Source organism: Erigeron canadensis, chromosome 2 (genome assembly GCF_010389155.1).
Source record: "Erigeron canadensis isolate Cc75 chromosome 2, C_canadensis_v1, whole genome shotgun sequence".
In the NCBI taxonomy this organism is placed as follows: domain Eukaryota; kingdom Viridiplantae; phylum Streptophyta; class Magnoliopsida; order Asterales; family Asteraceae; genus Erigeron; species Erigeron canadensis.
The window spans coordinates 40,396,518-40,424,352 of record NC_057762.1 but is presented as its reverse complement, the minus strand read 5'-3'; the positions used below and the strand labels follow the sequence as shown (position 1 = coordinate 40,424,352).

Sequence of the window (27,835 nt, the reverse complement as noted above, 5' to 3'; positions counted from 1 at the left end):
AAGAGAGGGTCCTTGAGCATACCTGTCAAGGCACTTCAGTGTCCTTGAATCTGGCCTCTGTTCTTGCACCCTGTAGGATCTTTGTTCTTTTTTTTCTCTCTCTGCTTGTGTATCTTCACTAGTTGAATTGATCTGAACTGTTGTTATGGCTGATGTGAATGAACTTGATAATAATGTTGTTGTAACACCCAAACAAGGCGGAATAATGGGATATCACAAGAAAAGCACAACACGACATGGAAATTAAGTAAAGACAAATCTAGATGCATTAAAAGGATTGGGAATCCATCCAAGTTAATCAATTACACATCCGAGACCATACAAAAATGCATAAGGAGCACGACCATTACAAAAAAGAGTACAAAAGATGGTATATGATCCTAAGCATAACCCATAAACAGGGACAATGAATCATGGATTCATAGTAAAGTCCAAGTCCAATCCTAGCATGCAAACAATCAATTATCATCCAACATGTCTTTGATTCACCTGTTCACCTGAAAAGTGTACTAAAACGGGTCAACATAAAGTTGGTGAGTTCGTAGGTTTAAATAATGAAAATCAAGTGTGTCGGGATATCAACCGTTATCGATACATGAGGATTAGAATACCTAATCACGTTCACACAAATCAACGTTTAGTTTTAATAATAGTTATAACAGCACGACTTACATATTAAATAATGCGCGATAACCGGCACGACTTACATGATGTACAATGCGCGAAATACGTCTCTGGCACGACTTACATAATAAATAATGCGCGATAAACCGGCACGACTTACATGATAAACAATGCGCGATATACGTTTCTGGCACGACTTACATAATAAATAATGCGCGATAACACATACAATCACATTAACAAGTAAAACGATCAAGCATTCAACATCTCGTCCCGTATCATAGCAAGCCTATCAACCGATAACCGTTTAATAACGAGTACACTTTCCACCCCAAATAATATAAACGTAAGGGCTACGAAACTCACCTTGGTTGGCAAAAGAGAGGTTTATAGTCAATTAATATCGTCCAATGATCGTCACACGTGTCCACCTATCAATATGTACACATGTTTTACGTTACAAGCCTCTACGTGACGTTTTTAAATTGATTTATAACTTTAGACAACTCTTCGGTCTCATGTCCAACGTAAAAGGGTCAAGTTACAAATATATAACGAGCTACAAATGTCCGGGTGTCCTCCACATTCACGACTTATCGTTATGTTTATGTGAGTTGTACATTAATATAAGTATATATATATATATATACATTTATGACACATTTCCCTTATTTTGTTACATAATTTAGCTTGACATTGGATTTGAAATACACTGGACCACCGAAAGGATACCACTTAGGCTGAGGGATGAACCAAAAAAAAAAGAGGGAGGTGGCCCAATTAGAAAGACAGAATGAGGAGAGAAAAGTAGGACCAAATATTATATATATATACACTTTCATATTTCTAGTTTATAAAAATTAAGTATACACAATTGCTTTTGTCAGCTCAAGTTGACCGACCCTTCATCATCTTCCCCTAGTCTTAATTCAATTCCAAGGAGCCACATGGGATAAAGAAAAAAAATCAATTGCTTGAAAAGTCCCATGAATTAGAAAATCCCATCGGCAATTCTAAAAAAAAATATTAAAGAATCCTCACCACCGTACCGTAAATTACGGTGGTGAGTGGCGTAGGGTACGGTGGTTTAACAGAAACGGGCGTAAGCTACGGTCAGATAGGGCGTAAGCTACGCTAGGTGAAACCAGAACAGGCGTAAAGTACGGCTAGGACCACCGTAAGCTACGGTGGCCTGGGTCTTCACATTTTTGGCGTCTGGGCAAGCGTAAACAAGGCGTAAACAGAAGGTGGGAGGCGTAAGGTCCATTTGAGAGTTGGGGAGGACCGTAAAATACGGCCACATGAGCGTAGGTTACGCTGAAGCAGGAGATGGGTCGATTCTGGGCAAGAGGTGATGAAAAAGGTAGTTTGACTTTTAAGTCAAACTTTGACTTCGATCAAAATAACTCTAATTCAAGCTAAGGGATCGATCTGATGACAATTTAAACAAGTTTTAGGCTTCATTAACCTATATGAATGTCAACAATTCCAACCTTTCACTCGGAAAATTTCAGAATCGTCCATTTTATAATTGATTTGTTTTAAATTTCTATTTTTGACCTAATTCTATAAACCAAAACCCTAATTTTCAGTTTTAGTATGAACTAGATTTTAGACCCGTGTCTAACACTGGACACGGAGCTTACGATATTATTATTACATCTTCATACATTTAAGTTATAAAAGCTTATAATTTTGAAGATATACAGTTTCAAGTGTTATACTTTGCAAGTTATGTACAATAATCACAGGTTCCTCACTGTCATTATTAACCGAGACATATTGATGTAATTGTTTGTCGTAATCATTCCACAAGACATATTGTACAATAATTCCTCTATTATAAATTATTTTTTAAAGTTGTACTCAGAATGTGATATTATTATGAATGATAGTTTTATGAATGATAGTTAATAATTAAAATATAAACATACTTGTGATCTTGTACTTCAAAATTCAAGTATATGTCTTTGATCATGATGCAAGCTCCTAACATGAATAAGTTGAAATAATTTTTGAAATAATTTTTTGATCTTGTACAAACAAAATTAAAAGAATACACTTATAGAACATTAAACACATATATTATATTTCATCTTTTGAAATAAATTTTTGTAGACAATATTTCATATGTTGAATTTTTATTTTAATTAATTATAAAAATCTTCTCAAATTGCTGGCTAAAAATAGATATAAATTAAGTATTCATGGTTAATAAATGTAAATTATTGATGGAAAACAAAAAAGTGTAAATTAATGAGATTTTTTCTACATATACTAATATAATAATATATTTGGATAATGATTATAAGGATTTTTAATTTATAATTAAATTAAATGATGACATAAGCGAAAATCAATTTAATAAAATTGAGCGATTTGATTTGTTAATAAGTCATTAGTTCAATTGTCTTATAGTATATATTAAGATTTGCCCGAAATTTGACCATGAGCCACTTATATTAGACTAGAAACGTGATTTCAAACATAACCCGCTACAAAAAAATCGACCCATAACATCATTTGGGTATAAAACCCGGTTTTGACCCACTTTGTCCATAAGAATCCTAATTTTGACCCATATATTGTTTTGGCTTGCATTTTGACTCAAATATGTTTAGGCTTAGTATAAAACATTGTCATAAACATGTAATAATGAATTTGAGATAAATCTAACTTACCAAAACCTTCCAACAAGCTTTGAATCCCTAAATGAGCTAATAAGTGTGATTTCTTGCACTTGAATGTGAAACTTTGTGTTATGATGATCCAATGATGATGGAGATGAATGTTTTATGACTAATTTAGCTTGAACAACATTTAATGATATGGGAATTTAGAGAGAGAGAGGAGGGAGATACTAGCATATAGTGAGAGTGAGGAAGAGAGAAGGTGTAAGAATTAAATGGATGGATGATTGGGAGGATTGGGTTGGGTCATGGGTGATTCATGGATCATGGGTCGGCTCATGGATCACCCGATTACGTTTCTAGTCAATTTAAACGTCACATTACGTCATAAAATTGATAAATACGACCACTTAGCCTCGTCTATTATGAATACACGTTTCTAACTCATACATAAATAAATGAACTATTAAAATCAGTTAGCATAATAAATCATTTAGCACGTTCGGGTCAACGAGTTGAGAATCGATTAAGCCGCAAAGTCATGGAATTAAATCAAGATTATTCACGTTTAATATACGTTAATATGAGTCAAAAAAAAATCACAAATGTTACAGTTGTTGTTGATGAGCTTGAAAATGTGAATGTGTTTGGCACTCTTATAAGTAAATTGGACTTTGGTGATCCTCTGTACCTTCATGCCAGTGATACCACTGGCACACCTCTAATTAACATGAAATTAAAAGGAACTGAAAATTACAAAGTGTGGTCTTGTGCTATGGAACTTGCTTTAGAAACAAAGAACAAAAATGGTTTTATAGATGGAACATGTGTGAGACCTACTGATAATGAGATTCTGGCTAAACAGTGGGATAGGTGTAACTCTGTTGTGCTTACCTGGATTTTAAACTCTGTGTCTGAAGATGTATATCTTGGTCAAATTTTTTCAAAAGAAGCTATGCTTGTTTGGCAAGAACTTAAAGAAACCTATGATATAGTTGATGGGTCAATAATTTTCAATCTTCACCACAAAATAAATTCCTTGAAACAAAATGGATGTCCTATTTCAGATTATTACCATAAACTAAACTCATTATGGAGACAATATGATTCTATCACTAAATTGCCTACTTGTGTGTGTCATGCTTCTGAGGACTCCAAGAAACATAATCAATTAATGAGACTAATGCAATTCTTAATGGGTCTGGATGATGCCTATATGTCTGTAAGAAGTGGAATTTTGACCAGAGACCCTACTCCTAATGTGAAGACAGCCTTTGCAATTATTTCCAGAGAAGAATCACACAGGGGCATTGCCTCTAGTGATTCTTCTCCTAAACCTCATAATTCTGCCTTTATTGCTAAATCATTTGTTAAAAAGGGAACTGGGACTGGTAGAGGTCAGGGTAACCAAAACTGAAATCAAAACTTTCAAAATACTTATAGGGGACCAAATACCTCATTGAAATGTGATAATTGTCATAAATTTGGTCACACCAAAGAAAGATGTTATGAGTTGCAAGGTTCTTCAAATCATCCCTTTAAGAAAACTGGATATCAAAACTTTAACAGAAATCCCTACAGCAATTTTGTTGTGACTGATAATCATACTGCTAGAAGTGCACAGCCACCCAGTCCTAGTGCTGCTGGTCCTTCTAGTTCTTCTAATCAAAGTTGTGTTTCAAATACTCCTTTCAACAGTGAACAAATGTCATATTTGATGAGAATGTGGAATGATAAGACTGTTTCAAACCCTGTTCAAACCAACATGGCAGGTACTTTCTTTAATTCTAGCAGGATATTTAACTCAAACTTTAATAAATTGTTCTGCTCAAGTGTTTTTCCAACTCCTTTCAAACTTAATGACAAATGGATTTCTGATTCTGGTGCTACAACACACATGACATGTTGTGAGCAAAAACTGTTTAACACTGAAGATGTTTCTAGTCTTGGAATGACAGTTGGTCATCCAAATGGAACCTAAGCCAGTGTCTTGAAAATTGGAAATTTAAAACTTTCAAATAACATTGTACTGTTTGGTGTCTTGTTTGTACCTGAGTATTGTGTTAATCTGCTCTCTGTGCATAGTCTTGCTAGGGATAGTAAAATGTTTGTGTCCTTTGATGAAAATATGTGCTATGTTCAGGACTTGAAGACAGGAGCCCTCTTGGGGACTGGTAAAGAGGCTGGTGGCCTCTATATCTTTGATGGTGACATCAAAGGTGAGGCTGCTCATTCCTGTAATTATGTGAACAATGTCTGTTATACCTCTGTGCACACTTGGCACAATAGACTTGGTCACCCTGCTGACCAAGTGCTGCATATATTGCATAATGACCTCAATATTGACAACTCTCCTCAAACCTCTCCTTGTGAAGTCTGCCATAAGGCTAAACAGACTAAGGAGCCTTTTCCTTTAAGTGCAAAGCAAGGCTTTGGGTGACCTTGTGCATCTTGATTTATGGGGACCATATAGAGTCCAAAGTAGATAAGGTTTCAAATACTTTCTTACTGTTGTGGATGATTTTACTAGGGCTGTGTGGGTATTTATGCTCAAGAGTAAAGATGAAACATTGGAGAACTTAATTGTTTTCTATAATATATTGAAAAATCAGTTTCATACTTCTATGAAAATTTTTAGAAGTGACAATGGCAGTGAGTTTGTAAATCAAAGGTTTGATTCCTTTGTAAAACAAAATGGAATAACACACCAGACCTCTTGTGCTTATACCCCACAGCAGAATGGTATTGCTGAGAGGAAACATAGGCATCTGCTTAATGTTTCTAGATCCCTTATGTTTCAAGAGGGGATCCCTCTTAATATGTGGCCAGAATGTGTACTAACTGCTACCTTTTTGATAAACAGGTTACCTAGTTCTGTTTTTTCTGGAAAATCCCCCTATGAAATGATATTTAGAACCAAACCTAATCTCTCCTTTCTAAGAGTTTTTGATTGTCTTTGTTTTGCTACTGTTCTAAATAACTCAGATAAGTTTGGTAATAGATCTAACAAGTGTATTTTAATTGGTTATTCTGATAGGAAGAAGGCTTATCAATTACTAAACTTGGAAAATAGAGACATTCTATTCTCTAGGGATGTCAAATTTTATGAAAACATTTTTCCTCTTAAAATGAACAATTTAGAAGGCATTTGTGATGATTCTGTTACCACTCATCTGGACTTCTTTGATAATGTGTTTCTTGATGATAATGACCCTATGCCCAATGATGAAAGGAGAGACATACCTATGAGTGATGGCAATGACTCTGGTTACCTTGGTAGCACACATAGAGCTGCCAGGAATCAAGAGTCAAGTGCAACACTCAATGAGGAAAATGAATTTTCTGAGGGAAACAATAATAACAATACCCACAACTCTGCTCAACCCTTGAATAATAATGACACCACTACTACTAATCCAGACTTTATACCTAGAAGGTCTGATAGACAAACCAGACAACCAAAAAAGTTTGAGGACTTTATTCCTGGGACCAAAACTAGACATAGCATTAATAATGTGATTAACTACAGCAACTTAACTAATGAGAATTTCTGCTTTGTCTCAAATCTGAATAAAATGATAGAGCCTAAGGACTTTAATGAGGCATGCACCAAACCATATTGGGTTGATGCTATGAATTCAGAAATGGAGGCTCTATACAAAAACAATACATGGACCCTAACTCATCTTCCTGACAATAGAAAGCCCATAGGATGTAAGTGGGTCTATAAAGTCAAGTACAAGTCCAATGGTGACATTGATAGGTATAAGGCTAGGTTGGTTGCCAAAGGGTATAACCAGAGGCCTGGGATTGACTTTGAAGAAACATTCTCTCCTGTGGTTAAGATGGTTACTATAAGGTGTTTAATTTCTTTATCTGTGCAAAATAACTGGCCTGTTTTTCAACTTGATGCGAATAATGCCTTTTTGTATGGTGACCTTGTTGAGGATGTGTACATGCTGCCACCTCCTGGTTATCGCTCTAATACTAATTCTAGGGTTTGTAAGCTTATGAAATCCTTATATGGCCTAAAACAGGCTCCTAGGAAATGGAATGAGAAGCTTACTTGTTCCTTGCTTGAAATTGGATTCATTTAAAGTAGAAATGACTACTCTTTGTATACCAAAACCACTAAGGATTCTTTTTTTGCACTTCTTGTTTATGTGGATGACATTGTCATTACTGGAAATTGTTTAAATGAGATAAATAAATGCAAACAATATTTGAGTGAAAAATTTTCCATTAAAGATCTTGGAAAACTTAGATACTTTTTAGGAATATAAGTTATTGATTGTAAACAAGGACTATGCATAACTCAAAGAAAGTATTGCCTTGATTTGTTAACTGATTTTGGGTTACTTGGGTGCAAACCCTCTCAAACCCCTATTGAAACCAATTTCACTGCTGGAAGTGAAAATGTAAAAGATGAACCCTTGAAGAATGTTACAGAATATCAAAAATTGGTAGGTAAACTCATTTATCTAACCCTAACAAGACCTGATATAGAATTTGTTGCACACATCTTAAGTCAGTACATGCATGATCCATATGATTCACATCTAAAGCTTGCAATGAGAGTGATCAGGTACCTCAAAGGTTCTCCATGTAAAGGCATTCTTTTTACAAAGAATGCTCCTCTATCCTTGACTACTTATGTTGATTCAAATTGGGCCAAGAAGGCAACTGCCAGAAAGAGTATCACAGGATACACCCACTTTCTAGGTGGTTGTCCTATCTCTTAGAAAAGTAAGAAGCAGCAGACCATTTCCAGATCCTCTACAGAGGCTGAATTTAGAGCCTTGGCTGCTGTCACTTGTGAAGTGATGTGGGTTTTAAAATTTTTGGAAGAACTGGGGGTTCATGTTGATAAACCTATTGATGTATTCTGTGACAGTAAGGCTGCAATCCAAATTGCAGCCAACCCTGTCTTTTATGAGAAAACTAAGCATTTTGAAGTTGATTTGTTCTTTATTAGGGAAAAAATACTTCTGGGAACAATTAAAACTGTCAAAATCACTTCTGAGGAAAATCTGGCTGACATTTTTACAAAGGGGTTGAACATAAACCAGCATAATGTCATGTGCAATCATCTTGGATTGTTTGATCCCTTCTCACAATCAAGCTGAGGAGGGGTGTTGGAATATACATCTTGATTTATATTCTTAGTACTAACTTGCTTTATCTATTTGTTGTTGTTGTTTGGCAGTTAAATGAAAGTAGAGGGACTGGATGGAGCAATAAAAGAAAAAGAAGCTAGAGGGATGTAAGCTGGACAAGCAATAGTCAAGGGGATGCTTATGTATCTATTCACCTCTTTATAAACGAAACACTGTTCCGATTTTAGGTTACAACACAATTTCATCCCCAAATTAGCCGTTAGGGTTTTCCTTTCCACAAACCCTGTTGTTTTATCAATTCTGTATCTATTCTTATTGTCTCCTTGAGATTATTTTTAGATATTATGTTTGTCCCTTAATTCCATCCATTGTGATGGATTATTGTAACTCTTGTTTGTGATCTAGTATGAATTAGAATCCGATTTTTTAAGTATTGTTGTCAATCTTTTATCCATCAATATTTCTTCAATATTTAGTGTTTGAAAATGACATTTTAATGGTCACATGGCATTGCACAATCTAAATGTGCTGGCTTCAATTATACTCTTTTAGGCTATATATGTGTTCCATATATAGATAGTTAAACTACTCAAAAAGTACTTGTTTATCCCAATTTATTTACGCATTGCAAGTACTTGTTAATATATATATGCATTTCATCGAGCATCTTGAGTGCAAAACTCGTTGCCTAGAATAAATCATTTTTTTACGCAAAGTATAAAAGATGAAGCTTTGAACACCTATCTCATTTTTATAAAATGAAAAAGGGATACAAATACATGTATGTTAGTATGTACATAACTCTAAAGAGATAGGGAGAGAGAACGCAGATAGGAATAAAAAAAATATTAACATACCAGTATGTCCTAAAACAGTGAAGAATGTGATGAGAACAGAAACACTGGATTTTTACCATATGTAAAACATCAATGAAATCCAAAATTAAAATAACATCAACGGAATCCAAGTGATTAAGAAGAGCAACCAATCGTCGGTGAAAGTAAAGGAGAGAACAAAAAGGATACAAAACCCTTAAGATGAGAAAAAGGGCTAGAGCTTTCGATGAATTAGTAATGTGCAAAGCACGTGCTAAAGTAATTAGTTATTCACGATAATTATGCTAATGGTATTATTAATAATAGGGTTTTGTTAGCGACAGTCCTTAAGGTTGTCATTAAAAACTAATTTGGTGCATTAAAATTTGTACCTTGCTGTTAAAAAATCAGGAGGCGGTTTTTAATATATAATGTACAAGTTTTTAAGCATGTAATATGTTGTTAGTGACACCCCTTAGGGCTGTCATTATCATTTTCCTTAATAATATAGAGTTATAGTATATTTTAATTTGTAGCTTAATTATTAATTTCTTTTAAATTGTAACTTAACTGAAAAAATATAGTTATGAAATTATGTTTATTTTATAAAATTTTTACCTTTTATAATGGTTTTTCTTCTTGAACACTATGAGTAAATAATAATTTTCATAAAAAACTTCATTTTATTTAACTCGAAGGTGTAGAGCAAATGAAAAGTTAATTGTCTGATATCCATTTTAAGGTTTTAATACATCATTATGCTTATAACTTTTTCTTTCTTTTTTTTTTCCATTCTCGTGTATTATTTTATCACGTGTACTCATTTATGTGACATATAGTCAATGCTAAAATATTCTATTACATTATATTCAATTACTATTGCATTATTTGATTCAGTATTTGACATATCAACTTTTCATATATAATAATGAAACAAACCTGAAATTATTGTTTTAATAAACATTATTGATTAGCAAAATTTGTATTAAAATCCCGGGTTAAACCGGGTTATTTAGCTAGTTGTATTAGTAAAACAATACTATGCTAGAGAAGTTGTAACAAACGCATAAAGAAGTGTACCATTACTACAGTAACTTGCTACAGTAACTCTACCCACACAGCCGACTTTTGTGCGTTGTTGTTACGAGTATAATAGGGTAAGGATTCCCTCAAGTTGAGTGCCTAACTTGAGTCAAGTTGGGGAGATCTTAGCCCTTAAATAAAAATCAGTGGTTAATATTCAATGATCATCATTGAATCTTAGCCTTTGATTTTCATCCAAGGGCCAAGATCATCCTAACATGACGATCAACTTGAGGGAATCCCCTCCTGTACATAATAGGCTTTAAATTAAGAGAAATGCTATGTATACAAACTAAATACAAATAAACGTTTACAAAATGATTTGGCAAATTAGGTGGACCAATTATATGTTAAGTTATTTTCTCTTTCTCCATTCTCTTCCTTGATTTGTTTGGTTAGACATGAGTTTGTAAAAGTTTGTTTTTAATTAGTTTGTGACTCTAACATTGCTCTTAAATTAAACGGCTCTAAATTTACTGCAAGCACACACTAGCATAACAAATGAAAAATGATTAATGCTCATAAATAAATAACCTAATAAGTTTCTTAATCATGAGATGAGGACATGTTAAAAAATCAGGAAGCAAGATTAGGAAAGAGAATCAGTGGATACCACATGTCAATTTCTTACTATTTTAAGAGGATTTTTAAGCTAATTTTTAGGAGGATTTATCTTTTTTCTAACAAAATTATACTCATATCAAACAAAACAGTTGTATTGATTTTAACTCACACACCCCAGATTTCTAGTTGTGTATCAACCTACCCCGTTTCGGTTCTCTTTAAATTTTATATATTTCAAATTTTAAACGTGGTTGTTACACCCATCATTTTGATTTTATAATTTATGAATAGCATAACAGATCAATAATGAGGTGGTGTAATGGTTTGAAGTTTCCCTAGTAACCTATAGGTCTCAAGTTCGAATCTTTATTCCACCGACTTTGAGATATAGGTAGTCGAGGGCTTGGGTATACCCAGGTTTAAGTATGAGGGGCAGGGCTTACCCCTATTAATCGTCGTGCTTTCGGGCGAATTAGTAGGGGGTTTTCCCCCATTGGGTATTTGAAATAGACATTTCTATTTTGATGGAGCTCTCTAGCGCGAAACCGGTTAAGATAATGTATGTTAGACTTCTCGTAGTCGCAGGGCCGATCCTGAATTATCGAATGCTCAGGATACGGTAGTTAAAAGGTTTCTCGAACTAAAATTTTGTCGACAAACAACATAAAAGGTTTGAGCTCATTTAAACACCAATTCTTATAAAATAAAAATCAGTATTTTGTATTTTTCCTACAAAATATGAAAAAGAGAAAAAGTTTATATAATATCTTTAATATAGTTCTCTAATAAGATACTTAAGTTTAAAATATAGTATAACTAACAATTTTTTTTGTTTATCGTAGTTACATTATAGTACAAGAGGTCAATTTCGATTTAAGTTTTTAATTATATTCTCTTTTTGTAATTGTGTATACCATTAAAAAAGTTATATATAATTTAAAAGCATTCGCAGTAATATTGATTTGTTTTTATTTTTTTTCACACACAGTGGTTTATGAATTTAATTTAAAGTCATATAGCTTTTTAAAATAATAAAATGCAATGAAATCATAAAAGTTAAATGAATCCGAAATCCCGTTATAAGTTTTTAATGTCATTGAAATTATTCACTAGTATTAATCAACCTTTCAGCTTCTGAGTTCCGATAAACAAGATGGATGTACAAAAAGTTTATAATTACATGGGTTAAATATATTAAATACTTGGACCTGTTGGCGGCCACAAACATATATGATATATATAGTACAAATTTGCTGCCCACTTATACTTTGATGCTATGGGTTGTTGCCCTGATGGCCGAGTAGCAGGGCCGGACCTGCGCAGTTGAATCATGACATGAGGTTTCAAGCGAAATTCACTTTTTACACAACAAAAATAAAAAATGGAAGCATAACAGACAAAACTACAAAAGTTGAAGCCTCGAATCACAAGGCTCGATAAAACATACTAGTTAAGACCAAGTGGTATGAGGCATTCCATGGGTGGAGGGTTTTCCATCATGTGGCGCCACATAAGCAAACAAGGCATTCCAAGGCATTCTCCAAAAATGTGTGGGGTGAGGCAACTTTGCCTCTATGGGCATCTTCCGCGATGTGTCAGTGTTCCTATGGAGTTATAGAGGATAAAAAGAAAAACAAAAACAAAAAAAAAAAAAATATATATATATATATATATATATATGTATAAACAATAATTAGAAAAGTAGCCGTTTGGCATTGGAAAGGGGAAAAAGTCCAAGTTTGGTCCACGGTTTTGCCCAACCGTCCACACCCATTTTTTAGCCCGGAACGCCTGCCGGGGGCAATGTAGCAGGCATTTTAGAGGCGTTCCGACCCTAAAACGCCTAGAGAACCCCTCATACCACATAGTCTAAGCATTATTATGGTTTAATAGGCTCGCTACAAGGCATCGATGTAGAACATCTGACATACCTTTTTTGAACATGTCTCAATTTAGCTCTCTAATACCGAAGATAAACATTAAAAAAGCAATAAAATAAAAGGCGGACAACGTAGAACCCATGGTAGAGAGTTAGAGACTTATCTTACTCTTACATACGTGTATAGAGTATAGATAGTGGTTCCAAGGATCTAAGCACTCAAGACGAACAAACTGAGGAAAAAAACTCGGTGGTCTATAACGCATTTAAAAATGTGAACAACATATTTAAATTAATAAATATTATCTGACGTTATATACACTCTTAAATTTTTCTTTTTCTTCAAAAAGTGGGCCCAGGGTTCGGGATGCCGCCTCCCCTCATGACACCAACACACAAATACCAATACCACACGGAGGAACAAACTTAAATCATATGAACATTGCAAATCTAAAAGATAGAAGATAACTTACGCACTCGCCCGACTTGATTGCTTGCAAACAATATTAACTGTTACGTAAGAGCATCATAGTAGTAGCTACATTTTACCAATTAGGCTTTTAGGAGTGAACCGTTGGTTACCTTTGACACGCCTAAAAAGTGACTAGATCGTCCCGGGAACGCCCAGCACACCGCCCCTAGGGGCGTTCCACTTGCATAAAATCGTTGGCTCGTTTGAAATGGAACGGGTGTTCCTTATTTGACCATGAGAGCCCCAACGTATACTTCTTACCCCAACAGTTACTTTATGATTTTACAAAGAGAACCTCTTACTCCAAGAGGAACCATCTATTTTACAAAAAACTCCACATGTCACATTTTAAGGAAAAAAAAGGGTTTTAATAACCCCTTGCTACCAATAGCCTTAAAAAGGTAGATAATCTTGTTTAAAATTGATGAAGGTAACCACGTTGATGCTTGATAAATGTCCAATTGTTCATTTGTACTTTGCCATGAAAGTGAAAGCATATAAACTCAGACCCTTGTGGACCAGTGGCCATATCAACTTTTACTGCGATGATTTCACAAAGATATATGCTATTCAAATCAGATTAAGACCAAACATTATCCATTCATCCACCGGCCAAGCTAGACAGCCAATTTTTTATTCCAATTATCAAATAGGAAGCGACAATTAGTTTGTAATGTTTTGCATATATAGCTACTTTTATTCAGATAGAAACAAAATATTTTAATACAAGCATTTATGCAAACACTTGATACGCGTATTTACAAATTTTATTTTTTTTTCACTTATTTGAACATTAGGCAAACTTTGTTGGTACTCTATAATAAATCATTAAATCCCATAGAGAATCAATTATAGAGCAAAAAAAAACCGCCAACAATTGACCGAGACAGGAGTTATTCAATTGATGCGCCAACCATGTTGTTCAGAAAAAAAAAATTAAAAAAAAAATAAAAAAAAAAAAAGTATTAGGAGGTCACAATAATGAAAAGCCCTTTGAAAATAACACATGGCCGTGAAACTATATACGCCAAGTTGCCAAATCAGATTTCTCATCTTAACTTGTAGATATAGATTTAGATTAGGATGCTTACAAATTGACCTCCTAATGATAATAATGACAAAGTATAAATATTTTATGAATCTGCGTGAGAGTAGCGGCTTAAGGTTTTTTGAGGCCTCAAACGGTATCAATTTTTGAAGCTTAGTTCACTACCATATAAATTAGACTAAAAGAGAAAAACAACAAAAAAAAGTAACTCGATTTTTATTATAAACTACTAGTAATAAAAAAGATATGAATGTTGATACCAAAACCAATAAAGGCGTTACTATAATGCAAATTATATATCGTAGTTAGTCCAAAATCCAAACATTAAGTCGAATATACAAAATATTGAGGCCTCGAAAATTTAGAGGCCTAAAGCGACCGCCTAATTCCATAGTACTGTTGAGCTACCTCTGCTGCGTGATAACAAACCACATAATACGCAAGGAACGTATTAAGTTTTAATAATAGCATAATTAGTAGTTATTGTATACGATGATATTATATATACTTCAGTAAAAAAAATTGTAAGAAAAAATGGTTAGTAGAATGTATATGTTGTATGTTTGTAAATGACGGTGTAATGTTAGATATAGATACTATATATTGAAAAAAGATTGTATTATTATTAGAAAATAAATTTTATTGTGAATGGTTTGTACGATATATTTGTTATAATTTTTATATAATGACGACAATATATGGAAGAGTTTTTTATAATGTGACGCTGATATGACAGTATATTATAATGTATTGGGAACTCTTATTGGGAGTGTTTTGATAGAGAATAGTTTTGGATTGAAAAATAATGGCCTATGCATAAACTTTGAATTTTTTTAATGACATAAAAAAGACTTAGAAAAATACAGTAATTTAGAATGTATTAAAAGAAACTTATTTGTATTAATTTAAATTTAATTTATTTATATTACTATGTTAAACAATAAATTACGTTCAATAAACTTCATTACAAAAACATATATCACGCACACGCGGACAAAATAAACGTCATTATCAACCAAATTCTAATTAAATACTCGTACTTCCATATATTTTCCCATCTACCGTACCACATAATTAACCATTATTAATCCTATCTTTGAAAAACCGGATAATAAGAACAAAAAAATAAAAGGATTTGTTAACTAGTTATGGTTCATTTAGGACCATGACTTTTCTGTTAATGTGAAGCTAAGTGGGCTATGGAAATCAATTTCTAAAGTCAAAGCTGAATTTTTTAAAAGAGGATTGGATTTACAGCCTAATTTAAATGCAAATGAATTCAATGTGGTGGATCTAAGATTAAAATTTGACAAGGCTTCTGATTTTAATCCACATCAAAACTTTCTCTGAAATAATTGGGTGTCAAAGAAGGTGAATATCAAGAACTGAAAGTGAGTCATGATAAGCTTCCCACTCTAACTAAACAAGAGGGGGGTTAAGCCTAGATCATTGAAATATGCTCAATGTAATGTATATGATGAAACTACAAAACATGCACTTCTCTTTAGCGGGAGATAAAAGTTCGAGAAAAATACTTAATGCTATTATACTTATCGCTATTTGGAGCCTCTGGAAAACGTGAAATGATGTTATTCACAATAGGGTCTTTGCGTCACCTATTATGATATTGAAGAAATTAAGTCCTTGGGGGTATCTATGGATTTTGAATAGAGCTAAGAAAGTGGATTTTAATTGGGATAGTTGGTGTAACAAACCTTGTATCTCGTGATTTGCTTTTTGTTTTTAACTCATGTCTTGCACTTTCTTTATATAGCTCCTTGCTAGTTCACGTTATTAATAATACTCCATCGTTGTTGTTTAAAAAAAAAATTATGGTTCATTCAATAAAGTCTGTATTTTTTAAATTATCAAAATTTATATTTAATGCTTATTAATTCAATCTGATAATTATCATTTTTAGATGAACCATAAATACATAATTTTATATTAAAAGAAAATCTAACTTTATTGAATACATCATAACTAATGCCCTCGGGCACCAGTTAACAAAATAAATAGGCTGTCGCATCACTATATATATATATATAATTTTGGATTTTTTTTTAACTTATGCTTAATTCCATTTGCAATAATGGTCCACATCAGTTAATGTAGGTTAAGTTCTGTTCGAATATTTAACGAGAGATACGGAAACTACTGCAAATCAGACTATTTTCTTTAACCAGGAGTAAGGTCCTTTTCTCTAACGTATCTTAACAATCGTTAAATGCTATATGTGAGTTTGCAAATCAGACTTATGTTACACTTTTATAACTATCATCAAACATTGCTTGTAACTTAGTAAATTAGTATACCTACGATATGTCTAACTCACAACGTAGTATTGCGTGAATAGAATTTTGTGTCAACATTTTTTTTTTATATTTTACTTTTTTTTGAAAATATTTATTTGCTTTTGTTTTTTTTTTCTTTTTATTTTTTTCTTATGTAATCATATTTTTTTATTAATTCTTTTTTTTTAAATAACAACTATCTTCTACTAATGAAATTACCTATATTTATGTGTCGATATAATAATTTATTGATACAAGTATTAGTTTTACAGGTATTTAGTCCATGTTAATTACCTTTTTTATATACATGTTTTAAAAATTATATAAACTCGAATATATTGTTTTGAGGTTTTAAATATTACGTGTTATGTTGTAAGTTTTTGGGTTTGTAATCCTTTTATTCCACTTTTATGTTGTATGACAGATACAATTCAATGACAAATCACTAACACTTTTGTAATCTCCGTGACGTTTAAATAATGTATAAAATGATCCCGAAAACATGTTATAAATTTTACATCTTATCGTACATGATAAACGTCCGAATAATCATTTTAAATTTATATGATATCATATACATAAACACAATGTCTTCCGTGACAATGTCCAGATAACATATCTATTATATCTTAAATACCGATAAAAAGATTTAATACTTTACTTTTAACTTTTAAGTGTGTGTCGTTCAACTATGACACTTTAGGCGTATATGTACCCTATATCATATATACCAAGAACTGATGTAATTACTTATTTAGGTGACAAAATAAATAAGTAAATGACATTGCAATATGTAAACTGGTGAGACCAAGTGGTAAATTTCAACGTATTTTATTTATTGTATTAAATAAAATACAAGGTTGCCGCAAAACCAGTATAATGAATAAATATAAATATCCTGACAACCTATAAATACAATTGATCTACAATTGAAAATTCTCTCGTCAATCGAAACATTTAAAGTTGTGAAATATTCATTTTTTGTGATTGAGAAAACATTGCACAAGTTCACCAAAAATATACAAAGTATGAATATTGCAAAAGTGAATGCTTGATTGTGCAAAAGTTGACATCGGGATATCAATTTTGTCGTACAAATATGTTTGATAGCATTTAAGGGATTACATTTAATTTCTCAAGCATGCTTGATAATTAAGACATAAAACTACTTTATCTAACCCACATTTACACACTTTGTACTTTAATCAAAGACAAAGGGTATGATCCGGATAATAGAGTATAAAAATAAAAGGTCTTCATCGTAATCAGTATAGAGTTTTGTAAATACTTTACACTAGTCAGCTCTTCGGTCTTCGAGCTGAGTAAAACATCCACTGAGCTTCGTTGCCATAAATGTTTCTTCCTTCCACGTGTTTTAATATATTGTATGACTATCAATTAGAAGCAAAGAAGTCAAATCAATGCAGCTTTCGTCCCCAGCATAAAGATGATATCTTCTTGCAGCTGGAGCTCTTGATGTTACGTTCAAGCGAGTTTATGAATGAATGAAATCAGTTGAAGGAGCGGTCAAGTACGAAAGCTTTGATTGCGTTCTGTTATGGTTGGCTTATATACGATAATAATTCGCATGCTGATATTTTTCTTAGCTTCAGTTCATGCAATTTATATATTTCGAATAATATATGGGAAGTAATATTTATACCACAACATTTAATTAATATATTTACCACATATGTTATATTGATTTGTACAGTATGTTAAAAAAATTATAAAATGTAATAAATAAATCACTTTCTGTGATACGAATATAACTTCATATAATATATAACTAAGGGTCCGGGTTCCCCGTGGACAGGATGTACATTAGCTGGAGTTATGTCCATATCACTATTTATATCCAATTAATTTCGATTTCATCATTCTTATGTCATCCATAGGTTAAAGTAGTGTAACTGAATATTTGTTAGAATATTAGAAAAAGAGAAAAAAAAAAGGTTCAGTTAACAAAATATCAAAGTCTAAATGAAATCGAAACGTAGTTTTTCACCATAATAAACACTATAGACAACTTAATTTTAAAAAATCAAGTATCCATTGTCATTCCTGATTATGACCCTCATTTTATTGGATGCAAATTAAAACTACAACCTTTTAAAATAAAATTGATGTACGCACTACATATCATCTTAAGGCTTGTCCCAAAAAGGCTTTTCGTGCTTTTCGTCATGTGCTTTTCGTGCTCATCGACGAGATGATGCTATTGGCACAGAGGTCGTCGAGGCTTCCGTCGTCGAAAGAGGTGGTTTAAAAAAGTTTTTTTTTTTTTTTTGTTTTTGGGTGTTTTTTGAAGAGAAAAGAGGTGAAGGAAAAAGTATTATTGAAAGTAAGTGTGAGAGAGGTGTTTTTAGAGATAGAAAAGCTAACGTGACATTGAGAAAGAGATGAAGACGTCCAATTGAGACTGACTTGAGTCAAAGTCTATCAATTATTATTTTATTTTATATGCTAGCTAGCTGTTCAAATAAATATTGAATATGTTGCTATATTTCATTACAGCGTAGTTCACGTTTTACAGTATTAAAATACTTCCACATAATTTTTCCATTTCTTTTGGTCCAAAAGCATAATGGATGGAGCACCACTCAATTAAACATTTTTAATCTCACTTTTGTTGGAAACGAATAAGATAATGAAATAAAATATAGGCGACTGCCGTATTCTAAAATCTTTTATGACTATCATGCAATCTATCGTGTATATATATATATATATATGCTGATTTTCTTCATATCTTTCCGTCCATATGCAGTCTATATATATATAACCAAAAGTCCATAACTATTAGTAAACGTTCATAACATCTCAATAATAATGCCATTTCATTATTTGCTTCTATTATTATTATTGCTTCCCATTCTATCTTTCTTCTATCTTCTTCTTCCCAAAATCATAAAAAATAAGTCAAAATTCAATAATCCACCAGGCCCTCCAAGACTTCCCATAATTGGAAACTTACATCAAATCGATACCTCAAGCCTCCATACTTCCTTATGGAACCTTTCAAAATCCTACGGTCCAATCGTATCTCTAGACTTCGGTTTCATCCCAACCATCGTTGTTTCATCAGCAACTCTAGCTAAAGAAGTAATGAAAACCCATGATCTTATCTTTTGCAGCCGGCCATTAACACTTGCCCAAAAAAAATTTACTTACAATGGCCTTGATGTGGTTTTTTCGCCATACAATGAGTATTGGAGAGAGATGAGAAAGATTTCTATTATGAATTTGTTTAGCCCTAAAAGAATGCAATCTTCTAAATACATTCGTGAAGAAGAAGTCTCACTTGCTATAAATAACATAAATAAGCTCTCAAGTTCGTCTAAGGTTGTCAATTTGAGCGAAATCGCCAAAAGTGTGACATGTAATATCGTAATGAGGATGGGCTTCGGCAAGAAATATGACGACGAGAATGAACGTAGGAGGATTGTTGGGCTGATTGGTGAACTCCAAGTGATGATAGCCCATTTGTTTCTTACGGATCTTTGGCCCGGTCTGCCTTTTGTGGGCTTGGTTGATAAGTTGATTACGGGCAATATAGATCGGTTAGACAAGTGCTTTAATGATTTAGATTCGTTCTATCAGGAATTAATTGATGAACGCCTGGATCCAAGAAACCAAAAGTCTCATGAAGAGCAGCGATACATAATTGATATCTTAATACAACTCAAAAAAGATCAAGTCTTGAGTCCCATCGAGCTCACTAATGATCACATCAAAGCCATGCTTACGGTACGCAATATATATATCACTTGATGACTTGATCTGCATAAGCGCGCTATATATATATATATACACACACACATCTTTATCTTCTATTTTTACTTCTTTGGTTTTTTGGCAAGATATATAATGGTAATTAGTGAATGATCGACTTATTAATGAAGATGGTTATCTAAAATTCTAAACCTTGATTGATTAATTGGTTAATTATTATACTCGATCTTCGTTTGAAATAAACAAACTCAAGTATAAATCAATTAACTCTCTATTAAAGACTTATGCATTACAGCAAATCATACGTGACGACCGAATTAACACATGGCATTCACATCTTACGTGTTACTTCAGAAGTTATATTTAAATGCATGAACCCGGCCCATTGAACAGATGCACTTTGACTTTATTATGTGAAAGAAAGATTTGAAGAAAAGGTTGACATTTGGAAAAAAAAGTAAGTTTGACTTTATTACGTGTTACACTAGTAGTTTTTATAATTTTATGAGTTTTCGACATAAATCATACCTGGTAGGTTACTCAAATAGTCACGTCTCTGTTTACTTAAATAGTTACATTTTGTTTCTGTACTTCAATAGAGTCATAGACCCTTTTTTATATAGAAGGATACGGTTTCACGTTTCATCCTTTGACTTATTGACTGTCATCTCAACTATATTAACTGTTTCATGTGTCGTGTAAGTGGGGGTATTTAAGTCATTTTAAATGACTTTTAGTCATTTTTATGCGTATACAAACAAGACAAAAATGAGTTTAGTTTTACATTTGAAAATTTTAAAAGATCAAAATATAACCGGAGAAGAGTTTATAGACTTATAACTCAATACACCTACAATTATTTACTTTTTTATTTCATTTTTATTATCCTATTTTCTATGTTTGTTTTCATAAAAACATTGTCATTTTTATTTTAAGCTATAAACAACTAATTACAATCTTAAGGAATTTAATTAATGTGCATAAAAAGTTATATTATTCATATCAAAAACATATCTTTGATTTTTAAATGTTATGATAAGTACATAACTATTATATTCACCTTAACTACAGCCAATAAAGCTATATTTAATAAGTTGGCCTGACATTAAATGCTTCTATACTAAATTATATTTTTTTGAGAGAATAAAATAGAATAGAGTAGTTCAAAATAATTAGATGGTTGAATATTATAGATCGAACAAGCTAGCAAATAGGAGCCATCAAAAGAGAATCATATTGGGTTGAATAAAAATTTCAAACAAATATTATAAAGTATATATATTTGTAATCAGGTCAAACAGAATGGATGATGGAAGGATTATCTCATTATCCGGTTTTGTCTAATTACTTGACAGTAGCCATGCACATTTTTCGGTTATTTCAGAGATCTAAAACCGAACCAGGCCTTAACCGGTTTGGGTCAACAACATTCAGTTCGGGTTGACCAATTCGAACCGATTTGAACATAGTTTTTCGATCGAAATACTCGAATCCACTCAACTCGATTAAAGTCGAGTAGGAACTAAATCGGGTCCAAACCGGTTTTAAAATCGTATTTTTAATAAATTGTTTCTTTTTTCCTGAGTATAAATTAAGGTTTACACAACTTGGTTTTTCCCCACCTCTATCTGTTAGTTTTTCTTTTCATCCACACAAAGTAATGATAGAAGTTAAAAAAAATAAGAAAGAAAATAAAAAGCAAAAAGTCCAAAAAAAACAAAACAGCAAAATTCAAAAAATAATATACAAAAAGGATAGACAAAAAAACAAAAGTCAAAGAAAACATATACAAAAGGAAAGTTCAACAAAGCTACTACTGTCTGTTAAAAGTTACTGTAATTAATTGTCGTCTAGACTATAACAATATACTGTCAAACCTCTATAATTTAATACTCGTTAAATTAATAGCTTTATAAAATTAATAATTTGTCCAGAACCAACTTAAGCGAACTATTGTAAATTAACATTCGATAATCTAATAACTCGTTAAATTAATAAAATATCATGATCCCAACACTATTAATTAATAGAGGTCTTACTGTATATTGTTGCACGCTCTTAAATCTCTGTCTCGATATAGAGTAGTTTTCATTTAAAAGATAACATATTTTAAAAAAAATATTTTGAATAATTTTTTAATGTCATGACTATATGATAAACATTATCTATTAATTTTTTCTTCTAATCTTATCTATTAACTTTACTAAAGTCTATAGAAAACTATTAAGATGATTTTTTTGGAAAATAATATTTTTCCTTAATTTTAGTCAAAAATATATAGCACAAGGTTACATTTGCTAAAAAAAGGTTTGTCCCAAAATATATTGACTACCTTCGTTTCCAAAAGAAGCAATGGTTCACCAACTCTTGATTCTTCTAATGTCTCGAGCTATAAGGGTGGGGGGAGGGCTTCCCCACACCTCCCCTCCCCTCCCTGATTTTTCTTCTCCTCCCCTCCCCTCCCCGATTACTAGGAGCATTTCACCACCTCTCCCCTCCCTTCCCCACCCTTTTCTATTTAATTTCATTTCTATTTATTTTTAAAACTAAAACATTTTATTTAATAAATTAAAACTAATACAAATATTAAATGTAAAACAAACAACAAAATAAAACATCAAAGTACAATATTAAACGAAACGACAACACAATACATAAATAAACTAGCGATCGATACCCGGGATGAATGTGCGATGAATATGGTCAATGAGATCCATCTTAAGATCCTCGTGAACGTTTGGGTTCTGTATCTCAAACAGTCGTTCATCCGATGGTTGTGGCGCAACAGGGGGATCTGGAATGTAATAAGGACTTATAGCGTGGTCCTCGTCTTTTAAAATCATGTTGTGAAGAATACAACACGCATACATAATCTTACGGATGGGGGTTTCTTCCATTTGTCTTGCTGGTTCTCTAAGTATTTTCCATTTTTTTTATAATACCAAAAGCTCGCTCCACATTCTTCCTTGCAGCCTCCTGTGCCTTTGCAAATCGAATCCTTTTCTCACCGGTTGGATAGGAAATCGTTTTCACAAACATCGCATATCTTGGGTAGATCCCGTCCACGAGAAAATATGGGTACTGATATTCGGTTCCATTTACAGTGAATGGAACCAACGGTGCTGTGCCGTCTTCAAAAGGATTGAACAAAGGAGATTGGTTCAACACATTAATGTCGTTGTTTGAACCGACAACACCAAAGTATGCATGCCAAATCCAACAATCCTGTGATGCAACTGCTTCAAGCGATATCGTCGGCCCGTGATGGTCACCTCGCGTGTATTGGCCACGCCAAGCTACTGGACAATTATCCCAACCCCAGTGTGTACAATCAAGACTCCTTATAAACACATTTATTAGACCGAATAAATTAAGTAAGCTACGTAATATATATATATACATTATTAACTAAACTACGTAATATATATATATATATACATTATTAACTAAACTACGTAAAATATATATACATATATACATTAAGTAAATATATATTAAGTAAAGATATACCTAACATGTCGGGGAAACCATGATAAGACGCATGATGATCAAGAATGCGTTGCGTATCAGTACGCGTTGGCCTACGCAAATATTCATGCCGATACAACTTAATGACTCCATCACAAAAAGCATTAAGGGTGTCACGTGACGATCTTTCCGACATATTTAGGTAATCATCTAAACTGTCGGGATTACTACCGTATCCTAACTGGCGAACTGCAGATGTGCATCTCTGTAAAGCCGAAAACCCCAATTTACCACGAGCGTCGATCTTCCTTTGAAAAAAACTAAAATTGTTTTCCAAATCTGAAGTTATCTTCACAAACAACTGTCTACTCATACGAAACTGTTGTCTAAAAAAAGTCTCATTAAATTTCGGTTCCTCGGCAAAATAATCTCGAAAAAGACGGTTGTGAGACTCACCACGATCGTCGCGTCTTGTATACGTTCTTGAAGAGGAGGCAGTATCACGGACATCTTGTTGAATCGCATAATGCGCCATTGTGAATAGATTAATATACCGTTCCGTCTCGTCAGATGAACTCGAGTCCGATTGGAAATTTGGGGGTGTTGGGCCGTGATTGTCAAGAAGTAAAGGATTGTTGAAGAAAGGGTTCATGATTCCGAAAATATAGATATATGTGTGTGTTATTTGTGTGTCTTATTTGTGTGTGTGATTTGTGTGTTGAAAGAAAAAAAATAAAAATTAAACAGAACTGCAAAATGGAGAAACAAGGAAGAAAGAAAGAAGAAGGAAAGAAGAAGAAAGAGAGAGAGACACATTCATCATGGGCCCCTCCCTTTTCTTTTTTTTCTTTTTCTTTTGTAACGGTCAAAAGTTTCAGCACTCAAACCGGCACCATTGTGCCCAGTCCCCTCCCCACCCAACCGGTACCGGGGGGTCGGGGCGGTGTGCCATCCGGTACCGGCCCAGTACCGGTCCGGTGCCTCACCCACTCCGTCCACCCTAATAAGATCAATTAGATTTTAAAGTTGTAACTATGATAACATCTTGTTAAAAAGAAAAAACTAGTCATATTTATTACTGGGACAAATATAAACAATTTTACAATTGCAAAACGACAAACAAATTAAAAAGACAAAACTGTCTCTATAGTTTGAATTTAATATATTGTTTGGTTAGACCACGTACAGGTTAATTTCCAGTGAAAACATTTGGATGCAAGTACTATAGTAGTACATTGGTAGAAATAATATAACTCCTCTTCGATCATCACTTGTGTAATTGTTACCGGCCTCTATTGTTCTTAATTAGGATGTGCTTGTGGCCGGGACAGATGCTAGTGCAGCCATAGTTGTTTGGGCAATGACATCACTAATAAAGAATCCCAAAGTAATGAAAAAAGCACAAGAGGAAGTGAGAAATGTGGTTGGAAAGAAAACTACAATAATAGATGAAGATGATCTTCCAAAGTTCACGTATTTGAAGGCAATAGTAAAAGAGGTTATGAGGTTATATCCTCCTGCCCCTCTTCTAGTTCCTCGAGAAGCAAAGAAAGATATAATTTTAAATAATGGATACAAAATCAAGCAAAACACCATGGTTCACGTGAATGCATTTGCTATCGGAAGAGACCCTAAATCGTGGGAGAATCCTGAGGAGTTCTTGCCAGAGAGGTTTTTAGGACATGGTGATATCGATTTTCGAGGGAATGATTTCGAGTTTATTCCATTTGGAGCAGGTCGTAGAATCTGTCCCGGAATTTCAATGGGAGTTATGCTGGTGGAGCTCTTGCTTGCTAATCTGGTTTACTTCTTTGATTGGGGATTGCCGCTTGGTATGAAGATTGAAGATATAAACTATGAGGTTATGCCTGGGATAACCATGCATAAGAAGAATGAGCTTTGTCTTCTTGCCCATTAAATCATTTACAACCGTTCGTTTTATTACTTCTTTTCATCGTTATCGTTTTCTTATTTTCCTTATACCACCATCACTTTTAAATTCAACTGCATCTTTCTATATAATTAAAAATGTAATATATATAAGTTAAAAAATATAGTTTATAATGTTTTAATATTTAAGATATATTACATCAACAAAAAGAAAAAATTTAAATTGACATAGTACAAAAATAGATAGATTGATAATGTAGTAGTGGTGAAATAACTTTTGTGTTGTTGGTGCGGTGTATCAGAGCTATTGGTAAAATATATTAGTGAACCAACGGGTTGAAATTTTAGTGGTATCGTTATTACGTGATCATATTAACCTTAATTTTGTTAGATTTCACAGTTCTAAAAGTTGTCAAAAACAAGCATAGAAACTATATCTTGTGATCCAGATGGTGACTTACCAGACATGAGTTTTATGCAGTATACGCTTTGCGTACCAGACGGTATATGAGACCAGGGAGTTTCTACATTTTACGATTTTTAAACATATTTGTGATCAAAATGGATATATTGATAGAATGAAGTATTTATAGTTTTTTTATGGATTAAAAAACCCTTAATATTCACTACAGCCGGTGAAAGAGCACCACCGAGAAGGTGATCATCAAGTAAGAGCACCACTCAGATGGTGATCATCGAGGTTGAGTAAGGATGTCACCGAGCCCCCTCTTAGTGGTCATCGACCCCAACGCTTAACTTGTACAAATGGTCTTATAGGATTTTGCTTTTGCAACAATGTCTTGATACCTAATCTTCTTTATTCCCGTTATTAGACGAATTTAGTGTGGTGCAGTGGTCGGCTCCCAAGTCAAGTATATGTTGAGTTTTTTAATGGTCAAGTTAAAATATGATATATAGTGTTTAATCAATTGGTTCAAATTTGAAGGTTGGAAATTAAACACACGAGTTTGTGTCTATATATCAGTATATGTCAAACAAGTGGTATGGTGGGTTTTTCAAACCCTTTACCATTCTCAAAGACCATAAGGGTGGACCGAGCGCATAGACACCGGACCGGTACCGGTTTTTAAGACCGTTTCGATCCTCCGGTACCAGTAAGGTGGGGAGAGACTTTGGGATAGTGTTACCGGTTGTGGTGCCTAACTATTCGACCGTTGAGCATGTTAGAAAAAAAATTTAAAAATCAATGGGGCCCACATTAAACGGCTACTTCTTCTCTCTTTCTTCTTTTATTTCTTTCTTCTCTTCTGCTTCTTTCTGCCGATTTCTTTCATCTTTTTGCTTTCTTTTTTCTTCAATCAAACAATCAAAACAATTACAAAAATGAATAGAGGGAAGGGTAATTCAAAACAAATGAAACAGAAAAGAGTGGGGAAGGGAAGGGTAGTGAGACACTTCTAGCATTAGGGAGCGAGCGGGAAGGAGGAGGAAAACCGGGAAGAGGTGGTGAGACGCTCCCCATCCTAACTACGATACCATGATTAAATCAAACACTCCTTTAAAATATTATGAAAAACATTAATCTTGACATACTACATTCATAGTCCTTATGGTTTACAACAATAAATATACAATCTTTATAAATAAATTAAAAAAAAAAAAACATAAAGTTGTCATTAAAAAAGGTTAGAAGCGGTAGAAAACCATTTATACAATAAGGTCCAATATTAAAGGATTATCCATATAACTATTGACCTAAGTTTCTGGGTATTTTCCTTAAATTATTTGTAACAGTTTATGGTTTACATCTCGTAGTCTAGAGTACGTGCAAAACTTCACCGTTATACAGTGAGGTGTTCCCTAATGTTAAATACCGACTAACTATTAAAAATAAAAAAAAAACTTTTTATCTCACGTAAAATATTAGGGTCATTTTGTATTTTTGTCATATATAATAACTATAACTATAAGTGTTAGAAAATAATAATGGTGACGAACTTGGGTGTCCGACAAAATTTCTTTGTTGACCTTTCACATTTACTCGCAAAAATTTGATACTAATACCTAAAATCAAAGTGGGTCCCAAAGTTATAAGCCCCATATTTTGTATAATGGGCTTGAGGTTTGGAAATTTGGGCTTGTACTACTATCTAATCTATACAAAGAAAAAGGAAACAAGCTGCCGCTCAAAAAATTTAGGGACGCCGCTAAAAAAACAAAGAGGCTCATAATTCATAAAGAGACCTCTTGAAAAA

At 33.2% G+C, this 27,835-nt stretch overlaps 1 protein-coding gene across 1 annotated transcript; it reads left to right on the top strand.

Moving 5' to 3' along the window:
* Positions 1-19,325: 19,325 nt before the first annotated feature.
* LOC122588737 (cytochrome P450 71A1-like) lies at positions 19,326-25,803 on the top strand. Its single transcript, XM_043760911.1, has 2 exons — positions 19,326-20,276; positions 25,039-25,803. The coding sequence occupies exons 1-2, from the start codon at positions 19,359-19,361 to the stop codon at positions 25,645-25,647; spliced, it is 1,527 nt and encodes a 508-aa protein (XP_043616846.1). The 5' UTR covers positions 19,326-19,358; the 3' UTR covers positions 25,648-25,803.
* The last annotated feature ends 2,032 nt before the right edge of the window (positions 25,804-27,835 follow it).

Coding starts and splice junctions, on each gene's coding strand:
- LOC122588737 (XM_043760911.1), top strand. CDS start 19,359: ATGCCATTTCATTATTTGCTTCTATTATTATTATTGCTTCCCATTCTA. Junction 20,277..25,038: donor ACATCAAAGCCATGCTTACG/GTACGCAATATA, acceptor GTTCTTAATTAG/GATGTGCTTGTGGCCGGGAC.